Source organism: Oryctolagus cuniculus, chromosome 15 (assembly GCF_051225735.1).
Source record: "Oryctolagus cuniculus isolate XC-2025 breed Fujian yellow rabbit chromosome 15, ASM5122573v1, whole genome shotgun sequence".
Taxonomy (NCBI): domain Eukaryota; kingdom Metazoa; phylum Chordata; class Mammalia; order Lagomorpha; family Leporidae; genus Oryctolagus; species Oryctolagus cuniculus.
In genome coordinates, this window is record NC_142881.1 from 74,221,726 (window position 1) to 74,244,470 (window position 22,745).

Consider the following 22,745-nt stretch of genomic DNA (forward strand, 5'->3'; position numbering starts at 1 on the left):
AACCAGGAACCCCACCGCCCCTGCTATGCCCACCCTTCCGTCAGAGGCCTGCTCCTGATTGGCTGGTTGTGCTATTTACCGCCTCTCCGGATATTGCGTCACCCAGTGAACCTGAAGGACTGCGCGCGCAGAGACAGTAAGGCGCGGGCGGGGGGGCCGGGGTGGTGGGCGCGTGCGCGTTTCGCCGGCCCGGAAGGGGAACTGCGTGGTGGAGGTGACCGGGAACTGAGGTACCTCTGCCCGGGGTAGGCGAGCTCCTAGGATTCCCGCTGATCCCGAAGGCTGGCCTGACGGGGCCGCTGGGTGGGGTTGGAGGCGGCGGCGCTGCTGGCTGCGTCACGGTCGGACAGGGTCGCCGTCCTGCGCGGGAACCGGGGGAGAGGGTGGCGTCCACAGGATCCGGGACGAGCGGGCCAGGGCTGGCCCTCGCTGTCCTCTCCCTGGGCGGCGAGGTGCTGAGTCATGCCCATGGCCGGGGCCGCACTGGCAGATAAAGGGGCGCCAGGGGTGGGGGGGTCGTTGAGTCGCGTGTTGACGCTGGGAGGTTGGGAACGTGCTGCTGGGTTGTCACGCCGAGTCTGGCGGGCTGCGTAGACGTTTCCCGGGCCCAGGCGCCTGACCGCCTCAATACTAATTAGAAGCACGTACATAAGGGTCGGCAGTATTGTCTCCAACTTATATAGCGAAGGCACCCGAGGCTCAGAGGTATCACACCTGCACAAGGTGACTCCCAGCGCGGGGGAGCCAGATTCCCACTCTGAGCTGTTCCCCAGCTTGGAACTCTTTGGAGTTTAGCCGGTGGACCAAGGGCGAGACAGGCTGATGACGTAATGGCATGAAATTGCCTGGAGAACTCGGTATTTTCCCAAAGGACAGGTGCCCAGTGTTGTGCACACCTAAGAACTCCAGGGATCAGAAGGACCCTCAGATAGGCATTTTGAAAGCAAGAGTTGTTAGCTTTGGGGGAGGGAAGGTTCCAGTTGTAACAGGTTTTCCTAGACCCATGGTTAGCAGCAAAGTAAGAGCCAGGAGTCTGCCATTTAAGGTACATCTTGGGCCATTTCGAAGCGGGTAATCCACGGGTCAGCATTGTGGGTTGAGCACTATTTCAGTACCATACATTACAGATAGGGAAAATGAGACTTCGACTGCTCTCACTGGCCTAACATTCACTACAAATCATTGGTAGAGATAGGCGGGTAGCTCAAGTTGGCTTTTGCCTGCCCTCATTCTCATCTGTTGTAGTCACCTTGGCATTACAGAGAGACATTCAGCTGATGGGTGGTTGACCATCTGTCTGATACTATCTCTCCTGGAGGTAAAGAAAATCCAGTATTTTACTTGCTTTTCTTTTGGTTACACTTCCAAAGGGTCTCACATAAAGAAAACCCTGTCAGTAACTGAGTTTACTTTGAAAAACTGAATGTCCTTTATATAATTGCAGTAAGGCATATATAAAATAAGTTGTTTGAGTATTTTTATATGTTATTTCGAAGGGAAGTTGTATTTGGTATGTTTAGCTGAAATTTATGTTTTGCTTCTGTTGATGTCTTTTTTTTTTTTTTTTTTTTTTTTAATTTTTATTTTGACAGGCAGAGTGGACAGTGAGAGAGAGAGACAGAGAGAAAGGTCTTCCTTTGCCGTTGGTTCACCCTCCAATGGCCGCCGCGGCCAGCGCGCTGCGGCCGGCACACCGCGCTGATCCGATGGCAGGAGCCAGGAGCCAGGTGCTTTTCCTGGTCTCCCATGGGGTGCAGGGCCCAAGCACCTGGGCCATCCTCCACTGCACTCCCTGGCCACAGCAGAGAGCTGGCCTGGAAGAGGGGCAACCGGGACAGAATCCGGCGCCCCGACCGGGACTAGAACCCGGTGTGCCGGCTCCGCTAGGCGGAGGATTAGCCTAGTGAGCCACGGCGCCGGCCTGTTGATGTCTTTTGTCCTTGGTACAATATGAGCTCTTCCTTGGATGAAATTTTACCCTCTGCTTAAAAGTTACACAGATTGTTTTAAATTTCCCCAATTAAATGCTGGTGTCATCTTAAGCCAAAAGTACATATGTAAGAGCCATGACAGCCCCTGTAAGCCGTTAAGATGCTAACATCCATATTGTATAAAACGTGTAATTTTGCAGAATCATGCCTTCTGTTACTGGTTATACTGGGTTCTGTGCGGTAGGTTTCTTGGACTACCAAGGGCAAGCAGAGGATTTTTCGTTGAAAATTTAAAAGGTCACATTGTTCTGTCTTCTAACAGAAGATGATTCATCCTCGTCCTTAGCTCCTGTGTGTCCTTTCGTTAGTTGGTTAATGATTTTGGGTTTTTTTTGGTCTTTCTGACCAGCATTTCAGATCTGCTTGGTAAACCTGGTGCTGAACCACCATGCTGGCTGCAAGGCTTGTGTGTCTGCGGACACTGCCTTCCAGGGTTTTCCACCCAGCTTTCACCAAGGCTTCTCCCGTTGTGAAGAATTCCATCACCAAGAAACAGTGGCTCATAACACCAAGCAGGGTAAAAATTACCTGTGTGTTTTATGTTGCTGCCTTTCTCTCTTTGTGTTTATGGGGTGGGGTGAGTAGGAGTGTGAAGCTTGCTTGCTGTATCTAGTGATTTACTGAAACAATTAGCCTTGATAGTGTTCCTAATCGATTCTTTCTTCCTCATTAGTTTCATATCATTGAAGTCCCTCCTTATCACATATGGAAAAGAGAAATGGCCTCTAGGACTTTTCCTTTACTTACAGCTTATGAGACGTCTCATTTGGAAAATTTCGATTAAACCACAAGAGATTGAAAGTTATGTGTTGCAACAAAGAGATTGCAGGGTCCACGGTCAAAAGCTTAAGAACCTAAGGATGCTACTCATTGACTAATAGCTTATTAATAAGTTATGAAAGATATCATTTCAGCTCTGGTTTAGAGAATGATAAAATCTGCCAGGTCAGGGCTGGCGCTGCGGCTCACTAGGCTAATCCTCCGCCTGCGGTGCCAGCACACCAGGTTCTAGTCTCAGTCAGGGTGCTGGATTCTGTCCCAGTTGCCCCTCTTCCAGGCCAGCTCTCTGCTGTGGCCCGGGAGGGCAGTGGAGGATGGCCCAAGTCCTTGGGCCCTGCACCTGCATGGGAGACCAGGAGAAGTACCTGGCTCCTGCCTTCAGATCAGCACGGTGCGCCGGCCGCAGCGGCTATTGGAGGGTGAACCAACGGCAAAAGGAAGACCTTTCTCTCTGCCTCTCTCTCTCTCACTGTCCACTCTGCCTGTCCAAAAAAAAAAAATCTGCCAGGTCAGAAAGAAACCTACTTCGTCTCCACTAGCATTCAAATTAGAGTGAATGTGAGTTTTGAAATGTGAGGCAATAAGGGGAATAGACAGACAATAAAAGGAGACAGCTTTTTCCCACTTAAATGAACTGTTCCACTTTAGAAAATGAGCCAAAATAGAGCTGAAAGTCATCCTTCCCCTTGGCTGTGCATTCAGGAGAGACCCCTTTCTTGATCCCATTTCCCAGATTACAAAATGTAGCTGATATGAGGGTACTTTGAAAAGTTTGTGGGAAATGGAATTAAAAGTTAAGTTTTCTTGGTACAAAAAAATCCATGCAGTTTTTTAAGAATGCACATTTTCCATGAAATTTTTAAAGACCATTTTTTAAAAAAAAGTTAATATATTATCATCTTGATGTTTGACTAGTGTTTTTAATAACTCTAGGTATGTAAGTGGAGTCTGTAGTTGATGAAAGAAATATGCTGAAATTTAAAAAATTTAAACCAAGAAGTTAGTTTTGAATTAGTGAATCACTTCAAAGATGGAGCACAGATAAGGTTTACATTTAATTTTGTATACTGGCTAACAAACTTTCATAATGAAATTACCTGTATGGGAAGTACCTATTTAGAGGTGTGGTTTTGTTTGTTTGTTTTCAGTGTAAAGAGATATCCTGTTTTGTTTAGTTTTATGAATAACACTCTGTTTTGGTATGTGTGATTGTTTGTATATCAGGAATATGCCACCAAGACAAGAATTGGGGCTCGACGTGGGAAAACTGGCCAAGACCTCAAAGAGGCAGCTTTGGAACCATCAGTGGAAAAAATATTTAAAAGTAGGTGGTAGCCTTTAGTTTTTAAGCTGGAGTCCTTGGATAGATTTTTAAGAGGTGTGTGATCATCCTCCTAAGAATATAGACAAACTTGTTCTTACATGCATTTTCTAGAAAAAAAAAAAAAGGGCCACTTTATTATTCTTAGAGTTCTGATGATCCAGAAAAGATTGGTACTTTGGGTTCCATGGTTTCCAGTCATATTTTTTCCAGTAGAAATTTTACATTTGGAGCAGGCATTTGGTTCAGTGGGTAAGACACTGCTTGGGACATAGTGGAGTGCCTGGGTTTGAGTCCTGCCTGCACTGTCAGGTTCCAGCTTCCTGCTAATGTGTATCCTGAGAAACAGCAGGTAGATGGCTTAAGTAGTTTGAGTCCCTGACATCCACACGAAAAATCCAAATTGAGTTTCAGGCTCCTGGCTTTGGCCTGGCCCAGCCCTGACTGTTGTGGAAATTTGAGAAGTAAACTAGCAGATGGAAATCTTTGACTGCCTCGCTCTCTCTATACCTTTCAAATAATTTTTTTTTTAATTATGAAAATTTTACCTTTTTATTTTTTTTACAGGCAGAGTGGACAGTGAGAGAGAGACAGAGAGAAAGGTCTTCCTTTGCCGTTGGTTCACCCTCCAATAGCCACCGCGGCCAGCGCGCTGTGGCCAGCACATCGCACTGATCCGATGGCAGGAGCCAGGTGCTTCTCCTGGTCTCCCATAGGGTGCAGGGCCCAAGCACTTGGGCCATCCTCCACTGCCCTCCTGGGTCACAGCAGAGAGCTGGCCTGGAAGAGGAGCGACCGGGACTAGAACCTGGTGTGCTGGCGCCGCAAGGTGGAGGATTAGCCTATTGAGCCGCGGCGCCGGCTTTACCTTCATTTTTAAGAAGGGTTATTAACAAGTCATTTTGTAGAAGATGTGCTCCATTAAGGAAGGCCAATTGAAGTTCTAGAATCTTAATTCAAGCATATATTATTTGTATAAGTTTCAAGTGAAGTCACCAAAACATAGATATTAATAAAAGCCTAACTGTCCAGAAAGGGTCCTCTGACCCATTTGTGGCCTGTCAGAAGAGCAGTATCTTAGTGAAGTCAGTTTAGTTCACAACTTGAATTTCAGCTTTTCAAGTTCAGAAACTAGATTGTTCATCTTTCCAAAACTAGTAAAAGAATGCCAGTGATCCTTAAACTACAGGCATTTTGCAAGATTGCAATGGGGAGAGCCCTAATCAGTATCTCTCAGGACATTTCTGATCGGTAGGTTGACCCTAGAGAACAAATCATGTGAATTATGTAGTAATGCATATTAGCATATTAGTGATACGTATTAGCATTCTTAGTAATCAGGTTTATACTGTGGAGACATTATACAATGTCTCCATTGAGATTGACTTCAAGTTGGTTATCAGTACTCTGAAACAAGTACCCCCTCTCTTAGTTGCTGAAACACTAATTACATCTGGTTCTCTTTTTTCTTGGCTCTGTGTAAAGCTTCATCTTTGTTGCTGCCAGTTTAGATGTGGTGTGGTACGAATGCCAACATTTCCCTCTCGTTTTTCTAAGAATATCATAAGAACACACCCCAACCTCTGTGTATCACAGAGATTTCCACATCTGTGGATAAACTGCCTCCTCAACATGGTTGGAATCGGGCTGAAGGTTCATCAAGTCTGATCCTCTCCTTTTTACACTGTTGATTACACTTTGATTTCATGGAATTCTTCTGTCCTGGTCGGCTGTGAGCCCTTTTCTGTATCCCCACATGTACTCATGTGGCTAGTGTGAAAAAATACTCCCCTCACACATACTGTGAAGGTGCTACCCCAGCCCTCTGATGTAATCAAGACTCGTGCTGACTTGGATTTCCTCCTGTGTTGTATAGTTGATCAGATGGGAAGATGGTTTGTTGCTGGAGGGGCTGCTGTTGGTCTTGGAGCATTGTGCTACTATGGCTTGGGAATGTCTAATGAGATTGGAGCTATTGAAAAAGCTGTGTAAGTAAACTGTTCCCAAACAGTCCCAACCTTAAAGTCTCCAGTGTCCTTCTCATTCTTTTCTTCAGCCACTTTTGGAACATGCTGTGTCTAGTTTTCCTATGTGTGTATACATGAATAAAAATAGAAATCTTCTTGCTTCCTTGGCATATATTCAAATCTAAGTAAACATCACACTATATGAGGGGCTTTGAAACAGTTCATGGAAAATATATATTAGGAAAAAACAGTACAAATTTAAACTTTTTTCTGTACCAAAATGTTGTCTTTGACGCCACAAACTTTAAGTACCCTCATACATGTTTAAGCAAGGGGGAAAATGTGTTGCTTTTTACAGTGTGAAGTGTTTAGATGTTTTATGTCATTTAATCAGTATAGTAACTCCGAAGTATGCATATTTCCATGGTAAAGCATTAAAGTGATTTATTAACCAGCTAGTAAATGATCCTACGGAATTTACATCTGTAATTCCATAAGGTAACCTCGTTGTGTTTCTTACAGAATTTGGCCTCAGTATGTGAAAGATAGAATCCATTCTACCTACATGTACTTAGCAGGAAGTATTGGTCTAACAGCTCTGTCTGCCATGGCAGTCACCAGGACTCCTGTCCTCATGAACTTCATGATGAAAGGCTCCTGGGTGGTAAGTCAGTACTGGGGAAAGGGATTTTTAGTGGAAAGAGTAATAAATGGAACAAGGTTTTGTTCGAATAATCCGTGCGTTACAAATACAGCTGGGACACAGAAGGAAATGCATATGCAGAAACATCAGCTGTTAATCCTTGTTGAATATCTATTTTAGTAGGACCAAGAGGTTGGAAATCAAGCTTACCATCCTTGTTATTTAGCAGCAGATAGCAAATAAGTCTCTATTTTGGAGCAAATGAAGATAAAGACACAGTTAGAAAAGGTACTTAATTGCCAAGTTGAGGGGTGTGTTTTGCAGGTTTTCATGTAGCAAATATGAACTTTAAGGCAGTGTGTTGTATATATTCTACTTAAAAGGTCACCAGTGATTTTCAAGAAATGCCTCTTGTACTATACCAAAATGTTTATTTTAATTAAGGAGTAATTCCTGGGATTGTGTGTGTGTGTATGCGCACACGCGCTTGAACACACCCCTCTGTCTCACCCCCACCCCCCCACCCCTCATAACCTGTGGGATAGAGCCCACTGTATTTTTTAAGATTTTATGGGGCTGCTGCTGTGGCATAGTGGATAAAGCCACCACCTGCACTACTGGCATCCCATATGGGCACCAGTTCAAGACTCGGCTGCTCTACTTCCAATTTGGCTCCCTACTAATGTGCCTGGAAAGCAGTGGAAGATGGACCAAGTCCTTGGGCCCCTGCACCTACATGGGAGACTCTGAAGAAGCTCCGGGCTCCTGGCTTCAGATCAGCCCAGCTCTGGCCGTTGCAGCCATTTGGGGAGTGAACCAGCAGATGAAAGATCTCTCTCTGCCTCTGCCTCTGCCTCTCTTGTCACTCTCCTTTCAAATAAATTAAAAAAAAAAAAAAAAGGATTTTATTAATTTTGTTTGAAAGGCAGAGAGTGATAGAAATCTTGCACCCACTGATTCACTCCCCAAATGACCACAACAGCCAGGGCTGGGCCAGGCTGAAGCCAGAAGCCAGAAGCCAGAAACTCTCCTGGTCTCCCACATGAAAGACAGGGACCCAACTACTTGGGCCATAATCTGCTGCTTTCCAAGCACATTAGCAAAGAGCTGGATTGAAAGCACAGTAGCTGGGACTTGAACCCATAATCCAGTATGAGATTTGGGTCTCCCAAGCAGCGGCTTAATCTGCACTACAATTCCCATCACGTCCTGTCCAACAACAATAAAATTGTTAAAAGATGGTAATGCCAGTTCAGACTCAATTCATTATCCTGAAGCAGTCTACAAATCTTATTTGTGCCAGTAGAGGGCACTCTTGCTCAATTAGCCAAAGCTGAAATACACTCAAGACCTTTAATGTGGCCTAAGAGTCTAACATTTGGTTTATTGGAAGGGACTAACTGTTCTTGAAACTTCTGGGTTTCTGTTTTTGTGTGAAGTTCAGTTTTTCTTAATATGTGTATTTCAGACCATTGGTGCAACCTTTGCAGCCATGATTGGAGCTGGAATGCTGGTACAGTCAATATCGTATGAGCAGAGCCCAGGCCCAAAGCATCTTGCATGGCTGCTACATTCTGGTATGTTTAGTTCAAGTTGTTGCCTTGAATACTACTATTTTGGATGGCTCTTCACAGCTGTCTCTTGTGTGTAATTTCAGTAAACCTCAGGTTTAGAAACTACAATTTTCTGCAGATAATACTGGTTATATCATTGCCCAAACTCTGCTCTGAAGAGTTGTCTATGTTACTAAGACCATGGACAGCCTCTGTATTGGACTTGTCTCCTCTAACAGTTTAGTAAATGCATAGGTTTACTTTTGTGTCCAGAGATTTCAGATCACTTTAGACTCATTTTTCTGTGGTATCTTTAGAAAAATTTAAAAATCTGAGAGTAGGGGAAGTTTCACAAAAATTTTGCTGCCAATTATAAAATCAATAGGAAAGATAATAGAAATGTCACACAGAGAAATTTTTATCCAAATATAGTTCTTAGAGCACAAAGTATATTTAAACTATTTATTATTATGAGGTACAGTATACCATATTACTTGATCTGGAAATGTTACTCTTGCAAAAGTGGCAAACTAGTAATGAAAATTCAATATTAAGATAGTTCCTGTGCCTAGTTTATGAGATAAACAATGTGATAAACAAGAAATGGGCAACTTACTCTACTCAGCACTGAAATAATGCCTTACCTAAGATTATTTTTAAAGAGTTCCATTTACTTTTGTTAATTGATTATTGACACTTTTCACTGTAATTTTTATGAAGATATTTATAAATATCTCAGAATTAATTTTTATGTTGTAATAGCACTCCTTCTTATACAAAGTAACAACTGTGTTTGTGCTAGAAGTTCCTACATTTTAAGATTACCATTGTATACTCTCTCCCAGTAGGTTTGACTCTGTGCATTTTAAATCTCTTTATCTCAGTCCTTACTTGTATGAATATTATAGACGCACAATAGGCTCCAGTCCAAATAGTGTGCTGTGTGGAATGTGACAAAGTTGCTAAATATGTAGATCAGTGTTTGTACTTGTGAGTTGTGACTGCCCCATAGATTTTGGTTATAGAATTTTAGGGGTGGTAGTATCCAAAGGGAAAGGTTATCAATTGGCATGATATGCTAACATGGCACTTTAATTTCCCTTTAGTTATTATTTAGTAAATACTTAACCAGTGCTTGCTCTCTTTGCATAGGTGTGATGGGTGCAGTAGTGGCTCCTCTGACAATTCTCGGGGGGCCTCTTCTCATCAGAGCTGCATGGTACACAGCTGGCATTGTGGGAGGCCTCTCCACTGTGGCCATGTGTGCACCCAGTGAGAAGTTTCTGAACATGGGAGCCCCGCTGGGAGTAGGCCTGGGTCTCGTCTTTGCGTCCTCTGTGGGTAAGCCACTCTGCTGACACTGGGTTCTTGGTGCTGGATTCATCATGTCCTAAAACCTGAAATGCTCAGGTATCCTCCTTCATTGAATCAGTCCTAAAAATCATTGAGAAAATACTTATTTTTATTTATATTTATATATACATACATAGTCCCACTAGTTTGACTGGATTTTATTATTTGGCATCATATAAAAATCTTGGCAGTATGATCAGCCATTGTTACTGGTTTTATCAGATACATCTAAAATGGGAGAGTTGATCTAGAAACATAAAAATTGCTCTGATGCAAGAGCCTTCCTGTAAAGTGATGAAGTGACTGAGTAAAGAAATGAATAGCACAGGTTTTGAACTAATGTAAAGAAGATGAAACAGTATACACACTTAGCTGTCTTCCTACCTGCACAGCTTACCAAAAAAAATTTTTTTAAATTTATAACATAAGTTATAAATCCAAGTATAGGAAAAATTTTTACAGTATTACAATTTTTCTCGTTTTGATTTCAGGATCTATGTTCCTGCCACCAACCTCTGTGGCTGGTGCCACTTTGTACTCAGTGGCAGTGTACGGTGGATTAGTTCTCTTCAGTATGTTCCTTCTGTATGATACCCAGAAAGTAATCAAGCGTGCAGAAATAGCACCAATGTATGGAATTCAGAAATATGATCCCATCAATTCGTAAGTGATCACCAGTCTTGTTAACCTTGTTACATAAGGACATTTATGTGAGTTTGGCCTCTTAAAGGGTATGTTAGTTTCCTCAGGCTGCCATATAACAAAGTGTCATAAACCTGGGTGGTTTCGAGTAACGAAAATGTATTCTGTCTCAGTTCTGGAGGCCAGGAGTTTGAAACCCAGGTGTTGGCAGGGTTGGTACCTTCGGAAGGTTCTGCAGGAGAATCTGTTCCACGGTCTCTGGGCTTGCTGTTCTGCTGGCCGTCCTCGGGGTCCCTTGGCTTGTAGCTGCAGCACTTTGCTCTCCATCGTCTTCACCTGCCACTCTCCCTGTGTATCTGTCTCTTAAGACCACCATAGTGGATTAAGGGCCCACCCTACTCCAGTGCAACCTCTTCCTAACTTACATCTTGATTGCATCTGCAGAGACCATGCTGTTTCCAGATAAGGTCATCTTCACAGCTACTTCACCGTATCTTTGATCTGTTCTTTCCCTCTTACTCAAGGAGACATACCCAGAAACCTGATTGTGCTGATGTTGTAACTATAATTTTTAGATACTCATTGGGTCAAGTCAGAATATTAACCTTTTTTGTTAATTAGCTTTATGATGTAATAATGTGCTCTTGGTTAAATTTTTTGATAGGCTATTGTTAGTCTTTAAACAGAAAAAAGATATTCTTTAGTCAAATATTGTTTAGTGGAAATGTACGTAACTACTAGAATTTTGTCATAGAAAAGTATTCTATACTTCTAAAAATTGGGAACTCTTTATTATAAGATTTTGTTTTGTAGATAGTCAACCTTAGTTGGCATTAAGTAATTTATAATACTTTTTCTCTTTTCTTGGATTCTACCAAAATGTGGGTTATTTTTAAACAGTTTTTTTGATTTCATAGTGTATATCACTTGTTTTTAAGTGATTTGTTTTTCTTTATCTAAAAAATGATGTAATGATTTTTTTTGTAAATGTTGCTATAAAGCTTAACAGTTTTCTTTAGGGGGTGAAATGGGTGTATTTTAAAATACCAGCCTTCAGTCTGACAAGTTTTTATAAAGATGTTTGTTTTGTTTTGTTTTGTTTTGTCTGTCACCCAAATTGGTGGTTTTTTTGGTGTTTTATTCTTTGCAAGGTACTATGCTCATGAGTGTCAGAGAATGGAATAATGATCTTTTAAATTGCCATTTACCATTTAAAAGATTAGTCTGGCAGAAATAAAGCCCTATTTTCTAGTCTATGACTTTAACTGAAAAGTAAACATTTTTACTAAATTTCCACTTCATATAACTAGAACAGATAAGCTACACTGTCCCTTCCATTCTATAGTAAGAAGTAGTTGGTCATAATTATTAGAACTGCATTTTATATAATGGCATAATTTTCTTTCTAGCATGCTGGGAATCTACATGGATACGTTAAATATATTTATGCGAGTTGCAACTATGCTAGCAACTGGAAGCAACAGAAAGAAGTGAAGTGACTCGGCTCTGGCTTCTCCACTACATCAGATGTCTTGCTTGTTAAATAGGAGCAAGTGTTCATTAACTAGTTTGTACAAGCAGCTTTCTTTGAAGTTCAGAAGATAACATGTCAGCCTGTGTAAATGTTCCAGTAATGTCATGCTTCCAGTCACTTTTTCTTCTAGAGAATAAATTCATTAGTTCTCTTCCAAATAAGCACACATATTTCCAATTCTCATGTTTGAATTTTAAAATGTTTTAGTGAATGTGGAAAGTAAGATTCTATTACAAGAATTTAAGTATTTCACCTATCTTTACATTTGCAAGGTTAAGTAAAAATCAGCATTCTTGTGACATTTCCCTACATGTTTGTTTAGAATGCAGAACATTGCAAGCAATGTCATAATCGATGTAGAGGTTTGGTACAGGAACCAGGGAGAAGTAAAGGGTCACCCGCAGTTTGTTTTGAATACTTGAGCATGGCACTTGTGTGACTGATGAGCCAATGAGAGATGTCTCAGTATTTGAAAAGAAGCAAGTGATGGGTGCCTTTGTGTTCCTCGGTGAAACATTGGCACAGGGGTTGGATTCTCCTGCTGTTGCTTCTCAGGGCTGTCTTTACAATGCAGGTGTGGTCGTGGCTGACTTCCTTGTCAGGACAATATTGGGATGCCCAAAAATGTGTATCGTGTGGAGATTTCCTGCTGGAATTATGTATATGTGAGTTTTACTTCCGAATCTCCTAAAACAAAGTATCTTTACACAGCTGTTCTCAAAAGTACAGACCATGAGATTTGTTGCTTCTGTTACCTATAGAAACAACATGTTCAGAGTTATTGAGGGTTTTTTTTTTTTGTATATTTATTGAAATGTCAGATTGCATAGAAGCTTGCTTTTCACATCTCATCAGACTTTAAAGCCTTTATCAGAAAAGTCTGTCTGTGGCTTACACGTGAGATCATGAAAGCAGTTTTTCTCCTGAAACTGTTTATTGCATTCCCTCTCAGAGTAAGCACTAAAAAGCAAAGAAAAACTAGTCTGTCTTTATGAAATATGTTTAAAAATAAAAAACTTAGCTTCCTTCGGCAGAATTTTCCTTCTGTTTATATAGACCATCATGTATGCTTTCTTGGAACATTTGTATGTTTTTTGATAAGAGTTATTTTGGGGGGGTCTTTAGTGAATAGAGGAACATCTGTGTGATTATTGAAATGATCACTATTTTTGAGAAACGTTGTTACAGAAATCCAGAAATAACTATTTTAACCATCTCAAAGTACATAGAATGCTTATTTCTGAGATAATAAAAGTTCCAGCAACATTGTAATTCGTGTGATTTTTTAACTGAACTGTGTGTATCATAACCATTCAAGTAGGGATTTTTTTCAAGAAAATAACTTGGTCTGTTGCCAGTGTAGAATGTAGTATGTTGTGAAAAGACCATGGTACCTGTAGCTAGTAAGACTGCCTCTATTTGAACCTCAGCTCTTCTGCTCGTTATAAGACCTTGAGTGAATTACTTGGCCTTTCTGCCTAGTTACTTCATGTGTAGAGTGAAGATAACCTACTTCATAAAGTTAAATGGATAGACACTTGATCAGCAGGAAGTTTGGGCTGCTGATAGTTGTTTTTTTTTTTTTTTTCTAAATGTGTAAATGCCAAATATCTCTCTTTCTTCCTACTCTTTCCTGGTCATAGAGAGTAAGAGAGGTCTTCCATCCACTGGTTCACTCCCCAAATGACTGCAACAGCCAGAGCTGAGCTGATCTGGAGCCAGGAGCTTCTTCCTGGTCTCCCAGGCAAGTGAAGTGCAGGGGGCGAAGGACTTGGGCCATCTTCTACTGCTTTCCCAGGCAATAGCAGAGAGGATTTTAACTCGTTGCTCCACAGCCGCAGCCCCCCTCAGTGTGATCTTAAAGTCTAAGGACCAGTTGTCTCTAGTCACGTTTTAGAACCTGAGGTGTATGTCCTTTTTTGAATGGTATCATGTAAAAACAGTCTGCTTTTAGCTGCAGTATCAGGAAGAAGTTTTTCTAAAAAATTAAGGAATTTTAATTCAGTGACTTCTTTATAGCACTTCTGACTTCGCTAAGACAGTGAAGACTCTAAGATATAAATGTCCATTGGGCACAACCATTAAGACACTGCTTGGGATCCCCACAAACCATATCAGGGTTTGAGTCCCAGCTCTTGGTGCAGACTCAGCTTCCTACTAATGAGAAGCAGCAGTGATAGCTTGAGTAGTTGGGTCTCTGCCCCCCATTTTGGGAGACTTAGATTGAGTTCCTGTCTCCTGGCCATTGCGGACAATTGAGAAATGAGCCATCAGATGGAAGATATAAATCTCTATGCCTCTGCCCCTCAAATCAGTGTATAAAATGTGATTACTTATAGTTCTAAAAGCAACAGAAAAAAAAAAAGTCACTGGTTTCTTGGTTCCTGTTAACGCACCACACAATATTCACAGGGAAGAGTAAAGACCTATCAACTGAAACCCTTTAGGGAGAAAGAAAGGAAGATAGCCATTTATATTTTCCATAATACCATGTGAACTGTTAAAGGATAACAGAGATGATTAAAAACAGTCACACAGAGTTAAAGACCCTTTGCTTAGAATGGTGTCTGATGAATGATCAAATAGAAAACATGAATATCTACACTGTGTAGCAGCCATCCCTGAAGCTGGAACCAGGGGAGACAAAAGCGTAGCAGCCCCATGTAGAACACCAGGGTCCGCTGGATGAGTGCTGTAGGAATGAGCCAGGTTGAAACACCAGGCAACTAAATGATGACTCGGGATTTTCCAGGAGAAAGTACAAACAAGCTGGCCCCAGCCTGCCATGTACTTTAGAAGTATCACAGGTCAGATGGACATTTGAGCAATGCAGAATGGCTCCCAAACAACACAGATGAAGTTGAGAGAGTGTCACTGGTTCAGTGTGGTTTGACTGTTCTAAGGAGAGTAAGGAATTCAGGTGGTCAGAGGAAGGACCGCGCTCTAGTAAGGGGGGGACAGCTGGTTCTGCTGACCTGCGAGGGCAGTGCTGGAGGCAGAAGCCTGTACAAGAAGTGGAGATTCTAGGGCCCTAACAACGGTATTGATCCTCAAATGAAAACGTTTTAAGAGATCAACCTATCTGTTGGGTTCTCTATTAATAGCGTAGTTAAATCATGAGAAATAGCAACAGTGACTCAGTGTTAATTATAAAGTTATTCAGAAACTACAAAAGGGGAAAGGCTTATCCAGAGTAATTGCTACAGGAGTTAAGGGGATAAATGTGTCCACACACAAGTATCTGAGGGTTGGTGCTTGGGTGGACGGACTTTGCAGAGAATGCAACCTTCTCTGCCCCCTGGACGCTGAGCAAAATGTCTGAGAGGCCGTAAAATGTCCCACAGGACTCAGCTCACAATCAAATGATGATGTCACTCTTGGGGGCCTCAAGAAGCAAGTACAACCACTTGCCTCGTTTAAGTGGAATCATTTTAGAAGAAGCTGGGGGAAATGAGAACAAAAGTTGCAGTTGTTAATGCTGAGGGAGAAATAAGCATATGGTGAGAGAATGGGATGTTGAGTGTCTTTTGCAGTGTGCTACAGCAGCCTCTAAATAACGTTTTGAAAAGGAAAGTACATGTGGAAAGTGAAGATCCTTGAAACACTAGACAAGAAGCTTTTCAGATCTTAGAAACTAGCGAGAAGACCTGGGAAACAGACTCTCTCTCCAACCTGTGGGACTGGGTCCAGGCCTTCAAGGTCCTCCTAGTTTGACACTGTGCAGCGATGACTGTGACTCCCCAGGTGGGGTTGAAGTTTATCCCAGGGCTGTACAGCTGCTGCCGCACCTTGCGCATCCCTGCCCTGTCCTGGTGCTGCTAGGTGTGGGGGTGAGAGTAAGGAAGCAAGGTGACACTTCTGAGAAAGTGCTGCCAAACTGCAAGGCACGGAACAGATGCTGACACACAGGATCCCTCCGACCCCTCCCTGTGGCTCTCCAGCCCTCAGCACTGGCAAAGGCAGGAAATCTTGGCGTTCCTGCTCCTCTCTGCACACCCTGCCTCCTGCCCGAGTCACTTACATGTAGGCTCCATTTGTCCTCTCACCTTCCTCCATCAAAATCCACGTTTGAAAACGGGTCCCTGTAGACCTCAATTGCAGAGTGTGTGTGCTTGGGCTTTTTTGTTTGCCCCTAATTGTGGCAGGAAAGTTCACTCTGAATCAAAGAAGCCTCAGATATCCTTGTGTACAAGTGGGAGGCTGAGCATTCTTTGAAGACAGGGAGTCATTGAAAAAAGGGAGGGAGATCCAGCAATCCCGCTTTGTGGGTAGGTATCCTAAGACTAGAACTCAGTTTGTCAGAGACATCAGCACCTCCCATGTTCACTACAGCACTAGTCACACAGCCAAGGTAGGGAATCAACCAAGCACCCATCAATGGGTGAATAAATAAAGAAAATGTGATACATATGGTGGAATATTATTCAGCGTTTATAAAGTACAAACTCCCAGAGGCAAGCACTGTGGCTCAGTGGGTTAAGCTACCATTTGGGATCTCTGCATCCCATATCTGAGTGCCCATTTGAGTCCCAGCTACTCCACTTCCAATCCAGTTTCCTGCCAATGTATCCTGGAAGATAGCAGACAAGGGCTCAAGTGATTGGTCCCTGCTACCCACGAAAGAGACCCAGATGGAGTTCCTGACCGCTAGCTTCAGGCTGGCCCAGCCCTGGTTGTTGGAGACACTGGGAAATGAGCCAGCAGATGGAAGACTCACTCACTCTCTCCTTCTCCCCCCTGGCTTCCAAGTAGATGAGAATATTTTTTTTAAAGAGCAAACCTGTCATTTGCAACAACATGGATAAACTTAAAGGGCCAGCATTTGTTCAGCTCCCAGCTGCTCCACTCTAAATACCGCTCCCTCTAAAGCACCTGAGGAAACAGCAAAAGTTGTCCTAAGTTGTTAGGGCCCCTTCTGCCTATGTAGAAGACCAAGATGGGGTTCCTGGTCCTGGCTTCAGACTGTCTCAGCCTCCACTGTTGGGACCATTTGAGGAGTGAACCAGCAAATGGAAGATCTCTCCCTCTCTCTGTAACTCTGCCTTTCAAATAAATAAATAAATCTTTAAAAAAAAAAAAAAAGCACTGTTAAATAAGCCAGAAAGATAAGAACCATGTTCTCACTCAAATGTAGAATCTAAAAAAGTTAGTCACAGAGAAGTTGAGGGTGAAATAGTGTTTAGCAGGAGGTGGGAAAAGGTAGGGATGATGGAATGGGACTTGTTGGTCAAAAAGTAGAAAGTTACAGTTTAGAAGGGAAAAATGTGATAAGGTGACTGATATGTTAATTAGATTGATATGATCGTTCCATGTTATAGCATCACTGTATCCCATAGTTACAGGTGATTATGATTTGTCATAAGACAGGAACAGCTACATTAGCATGTTGCAAATGGAATTCTGCAGAAGCTGGAAATCTTAGCTAGTTATTAGGTGAACCGAAAATATCCAGAATTTTTTTTTTTAAACTTGGGAAATAATACTGAATCTTGAATGGACACTAAATAGAATTTCCCTAGAATGTCAACATGACTTTGAGGGTAATAAAGAGAAAAATGGAAAGCTATGTACCCATTTCCAGAAACTGGCTACCTAATAAAACAACTGTTTTCACAAAGCACAACACTTTACCTTTATTTGCAAGGCAGAGAGCTCTCATCCACTGGTTCTTTCTTCAAATGCCCTCAATAGCTGGGGCTGGGCCATGCCAAAGCCAGCAACCAGGAACTCAATCAGGAAGCTGCAGGTAAGAGCCAAAATCAGGACTCAAACCTAGCTCCTCCAGTGTAGGACTTAGGTATCAACCTATAGACCAAACACCCACTGAACACTTGAGCATTACACTCCCGTCAGATGGAAGTTCTCCTCTCCAGCCCAGCTACTATTTTACATTGCATAGTAAATTGAATTTACATTAAGTAGGAAAATAGAGCAACACAACAGAGCTCTGGTTAGTACTTTTATTTTTTTAAACTATGATTTCAGCATATAGATTTTATTTTTATTTATTTTTTTGACAGGTAGAGTTACAGACAGTGAAAGAGAAACAGAGAGAAAGGTCTTCCTTCCATTGGTTCACTCCCCGAGTGGCTGCAACGGATGGAGCTACGCCAATCCACAGCCAGGAGCCAGGTGTTTCCTTCTGGTCTCCCACGTGGGTGCAGGGGCCCAAGCACTTGGGCCATCCTCCACTGCTTTCCCAGGCCACAGCAGCGAGCGGGACTGGAAGAGGAGCATCCGGGGCTAGAACCAGCGCCCATATGGGATGCCAACGCTGCAGGTGGAGGATTAACCTAGTGCGCCATGGCGCTGGCCCCTGGTTAGTGCTTTTAACAAGGGTAGGGAACATAGTATACAACAGTCCTGAGGCCCCCACTGCACAAAAAAACATGGTGTGAGTGTGAGGGAGCCAAAGACAAGAAACAGCGAAAAGCCAGCAACTAAGGGGCTGTTCCCAGCACAGCCTCAGAGATCATGGCTCCAAAGTGCCCTGACTTTGACAGGGGTGACCCCTGGAGAACAGAAAAGGTGGTGCATGCCTTTGAGTGTCCCTGTGTGTGTCTGTATGTGGTAGCCATCATGAGATTCAGGATCTTTCCCAGTTCTGCTGGCAGCCGTATCTGTGGGTGGGCACACCAACCAAGGGACTAAAGCAGACAGATGCACATTACCTGGGAGAGCCAAGGGGTCAACAAGGGCAGGAGTGGAGGGAACAGACCCAGGATCGCCCAGCCCTGACCTGGAAAGCTGGACATCCAGAGGCAGGGAGGAAAAATCTGGTGGGTTGGAAATGGACAAGGAAGTTCAGATTGACTGCAACAAATAGAGGAAACTAACGTTTTTTGTGCAATTGGGGTGAAGTGTAAGCTAATCCCCAGTGTTGTGGGTAAACCTGGAGCCAGGAGCTTTACCCCGTTCTCCCATGTGGATGGCAGGAGCCCAAGCACTTGAGCCAACTTCTGCTGCTTTGCCAGGTGCGTTAGCAGGGAGCTAGATCAGAAGCAGGGCAATCAGAACACTAGCTAGTGTTCAGACTCAGGATGCCAGAGCAGCAAGCAGCAGCTTAACCTAACACTGTGAGTCTAGTGAATTTTTTTCAGCTATTCGTGAGCTCTCATGGAACTCTGGAAAGCACCCCAGCTTTCAAGTCAGACAGACTTGGTTCTGGTGGAGTAATCCCTATAACTTTTTTTTATTGTGAAATTAAGGGAAATTTCAGTTTCCCTTGTTGAGTAGGTTAAAGAGTAAATGGGCACCTCCCTCAAGTGGGTTGAGAATTCAAGGACAAAAGGATTGTGCCCCATGTGGCGTACCTCCTCCTGTTATAAATGGATCTGTAGTTTGCTAAGCAAAGAAAGGAGGGAGAGTAAAGTCTGATGGATGGCAGGACCCATAAAGGAACAGAGAAGCGTGGGATGCAGCCCCAGAATGCTGTAACCACAAGGGGTGGGGACGCCTTAGGCAGTTTCCCAACTGATTTTAGAAATGACAAATTTGATATGAAACCTTTCTTTTCCTTGTAAATTCCCTGGTGTCCTACGTGTGTCTCTGTGGACTTTTCTCAGGCAGGCTGCCAAGTTATCAAAATCATCTTTGGAAGCCATTAAAAGTTTTGAGTGGAAGCATTGGTTTGTACCCAGATTTGCATATGCTTAGAACAAACAGGTGTTCCTGTGAAAATGCCTCTCATTTTCACCTCTCTCAGCTCCACATGAGACTGTGAATATTCTAAAGAGCCCAGAGGTGTTTCTTCCTTTTTTACAGTAAGAAGTTGATAGCTATCTTTGAAATTTTCAAAGCAGGTGAAAATCTGTGAACAGTAATTAAACCTGGGGAATGGGGTTGAGCTGGAACTTACACTTCATACCCGGCGTTATTTAAGTTAAAAATGTGAGCAGGGATTGCATCAGTGCTTTTCTTATTAGCATTTAAGAAGCATGTGGGGGGCCAGGCATTTGGTACAGCTTTTAAGAGGGTTGGGGTCAGCGCTGTGGTGTAGTGGGTAAAGCCACCGCTTGCAGTGCTGGCATCCCATGTGGGCACTGGTTCAAGTCCTAGCTGCTCCGTTTCCAATCAAGCTCTCTGCTGTGGCCTGGGAAAGCAGTGGAAGATGGCTCAAGTCCTTGGACCTCTGCACCTACATGGGAAGACCTGGAGGAAGCCACCACCTGCAGTGTTGGCATCCCATATGGGTGCCGGTTCAAGTCCTGGCTGCTCTAGTTCCAATTCAGCTCTCTGCTGTGGCCTGGGAAAGCAGTAGAAGATGGCCCAAGCCCTTGGGCCTCTGCACCTGCATGGGAGACCAAGTGGAAGCTCCTGGCTCCTAGCTTCAGATTGGCACAGCTCCGATGATTGCAGCCAATTGTGGAGTGAACCGGTGGATGGAAGACCTCTCTCTCTCTCTCTGCCTCTGCCTCTGCCTCTGCCTCTGCCTCTCCTTCTGTCTCTGTATAACTCTGACTTTCAAATAAATAAATAAATCTTTAAAAAATAAAAAATAAAAGTTCAAATTTTAAAAAAATGTTTAGATCAGATTTTTAAACAAAAAAGCAGGTGGAATTCTGACTTCTGAACCTGTTCTTACTGTGAAACATATGGTCCTAAGAAAACCTACAAATGTGTGAATCCTGTGTGCGAGTATGTAGAGGAATAGAGACCCTGTGACAGCAGATTCCTCCTGCTCTTGGCTCTTTGCTGTGCAGCGTCCCTACAGCTCTGTGCTGTCATGAGGAAGCCACTATGTTGAGAACCTAAAGTCCATTTCCAGCTCTCTGGCTGTCACCTGAGAGACCATGGTTTCTTTGGTCACTGGATGCAGAGGAATCTCTCTCTTTGCCAGCCTGAGAGGCTGCTCCTGTTTCTGCCTCACAGCTAAGCCATTTTGAGCTCAGCTCTCAGAGCTGACCTTGCCCCTGCTTCCTCTGCTAGGTAGATTGTTGCTCCCCCCACCCCAATGATGGCTTACTAAAAGTAACAAGGAACCATTCTAACACAAAAGGTACCTGGGTTACAAAAGCCGACAGGGCAGCACCTACTACCCAAAGAACTCAGTGGTGGCACTCCCAAACAACCCCAGACAGCCATAAATAAAGGAGTGGTGCTAGCCCTTGATCAGAGCATGAATGGACGGCTATTCCCGGGGAGCACCAGCTCTGCAGAGTTGATTGGCTCGGAACACGCAATTGAAGTAAGAACAGTGTGCTGGCAGCCTCAGGCAGGGGCCGCCCTCTGCCTCACCCTTCTTCCAACAACGGCTGCCCCAGGCACCAGCACTGGAGTTGTCCCTGTTAGATCCCCGGGTTTTCCTGCTCACACCCTGTGCTGTAGCCCACTTAGCATGGTCATCAGGGCTCAGAGCACACCTGCAAAGGGAATCAGGCTGCAAGCGAGGCCAACGTAGCCTGATGCAGAATCCTTAAATCCAGCCTTCCCACCCAGTTTCGTGGTGTGGATTTCTAGTACAGTGTCTGGGGCAGGCACTGTGGTGCAGTGGGTGCCAGTTCAAGTCCCAGCTGCCCCACCTCTGATCCAGCTCTCTGCTATGGTCTGAGAAAGCAGCAGAAGATGACCCAAGTCCTTGGGCCCCTGCACCCACATGGGAGACCCAGAAGAAACTCCTGGCTCCTGGCTTTGCAGCTCCAGCCATTGCAGCCATCTGGGGAGTGAACCAACAGATGGATGGCCGACACCATGGCTCAATAGGCTAATCCTCCGCCTTGCTAATCCGGCGCCTTGCAGCACTGGCACACCGGGTTCTAGTCCCGGTCGGGGTGCAGGATTCTGTCCCAGTTGCCCCTCTTCCAGGCCAGCTCTCTGCTATGGCCCGGGAGTGCAGTGGAGGATGGCCCAAGTGCTTGGGCCCTGCACCCCATGGGAGACCAGGATAAGCACTTGACTCCTGCGTCAGCCGCAGCACACCGGCCGCGGCGGCCATTGGAGGGTGAACCAACGGCAAAGGAAGACCTTTCTGTCTCTCTCTCTCACTGTCCACTCTGCCTGTCAAAAAAATAAAAATAAACAGATGGATGATTCTTTCTCTCTCTCTGCCTCTGCCTCTCTGTAACTCTACTTTTCAAATAAATAAATAAATCTTTAAAAAAAGAATCTAGTACAATGTCTGCAAGTATGTAAAAACACACAGAGACTGGCTGAGAAAAACCACCCCTGGCCATGAACTTGCTCACTTAACTGACCACACATGTGGCCAACATTGCTTCTGGAGCCTGCAGCCAATGAGAAGAGCCAGAGAGGGAAATACACTGTGGCCGAGAGATCCTGGAGAGGTGAACCAGGTCCTGGTTATTCCTTGTGCCCTTCAAGGCTGGGAGCCATAGCAGCTCCTGGGCCAGACAGCTTGGTTATTAAGGCAAAAGGACAGACGGCCATCCCATCACAAGGGGCCATGCAAACTCCCTGTATGAGCACACATAAATGTCTGCTTGCTGGATTCCAGACGGCCCCTTCTGACTCATCTCCTTCAGTCTGTCTACACCAGACTCACCTTTCTTTTCAGCCAGGAACAGATCACACCCCCTTAACCACACAGAAACCCCCTTCCACACATTTTCCGTTTACTCTCCTTACCTATCCCTAGGCCATTTCATTTTCCTGGCATCCGTCTGGGCATGTGACACCAGCTCTGATTCAGTGAGGTTGCCTCCTCTTGTCCCAGTCTTGTCTTCCTGGATGACAGCTTCCTGGGCCAGGTGGGCAGGTGCCACAATGCCTGGTGAGTACATGCAGGCCATGGTAGAGACCTGCACTGCTCCCAGATCACCACAGCTGGGCATAAAAGCATGATGGGTCTGCAGTGCCTGCCCCTATCTTCCCGGATTCTGCCTACTGCTTGCCCCCTGGGCCCAGGCTATGTGACTCTTAAAGCTGGCCACCCAGAGGGAAACAGCATGCTGAAGGCTAATGGTCCCAGCATGCATCCGTGCTGCCTGTATAGAGCAGATTCT

The 22,745-nt window shown here is 44.1% G+C and overlaps 1 protein-coding gene and 1 long non-coding RNA gene across 7 annotated transcripts; one reads left to right on the forward strand and one right to left on the reverse strand.

Moving 5' to 3' along the window:
* Positions 1-9: 9 nt before the first annotated feature.
* GHITM (growth hormone inducible transmembrane protein) lies at positions 10-13,056 on the forward strand. Of its 6 annotated transcripts, XM_051833004.3 has the most exons (10): positions 192-341; positions 1,263-1,318; positions 2,341-2,508; positions 3,996-4,095; positions 5,969-6,080; positions 6,582-6,723; positions 8,171-8,279; positions 9,408-9,596; positions 10,100-10,271; positions 11,660-13,056. In XM_051833004.3, exons 3-10 carry the CDS (start codon positions 2,380-2,382, stop codon positions 11,742-11,744), a joined length of 1,038 nt encoding a protein of 345 aa, XP_051688964.3. In that variant the 5' UTR covers positions 192-341; positions 1,263-1,318; positions 2,341-2,379; the 3' UTR covers positions 11,745-13,056. The 6 variants fall into 6 exon arrangements, with proteins under 6 accessions (XP_008272538.3, XP_051688964.3, XP_008272540.3 ...); XM_008274316.5 differs by lacking the exons at positions 192-341; positions 1,263-1,318 and adding an exon at positions 10-136; XM_008274318.5 differs by lacking the exon at positions 1,263-1,318 and having other exon boundaries at positions 192-1,045.
* On the reverse strand, positions 1,476-2,063 carry LOC149122070 (uncharacterized). The gene is made up of 2 exons (XR_016221709.1): positions 1,922-2,063; positions 1,476-1,540 (listed from the first exon to the last, which is right to left on the reverse strand). It is a non-coding gene; the product is annotated as an uncharacterized LOC149122070 (long non-coding RNA).
* Positions 13,057-22,745: the final 9,689 nt, after the last annotated feature.

What these genes read in the sequence shown, in the direction of transcription:
- GHITM (XM_008274316.5), top strand. Translation starts at nt 2,380, where the DNA reads ATGCTGGCTGCAAGGCTTGTGTGTCTGCGGACACTGCCTTCCAGGGTT. An exon ending in CGTCTTTGCGTCCTCTGTGG is followed by an intron (nt 9,597 to 10,099) that starts GTAAGCCACTCT and finishes TTTTGATTTCAG; the next exon opens with GATCTATGTTCCTGCCACCA. An exon ending in AAATATGATCCCATCAATTC is followed by an intron (nt 10,272 to 11,659) that starts GTAAGTGATCAC and finishes TTTTCTTTCTAG; the next exon opens with CATGCTGGGAATCTACATGG.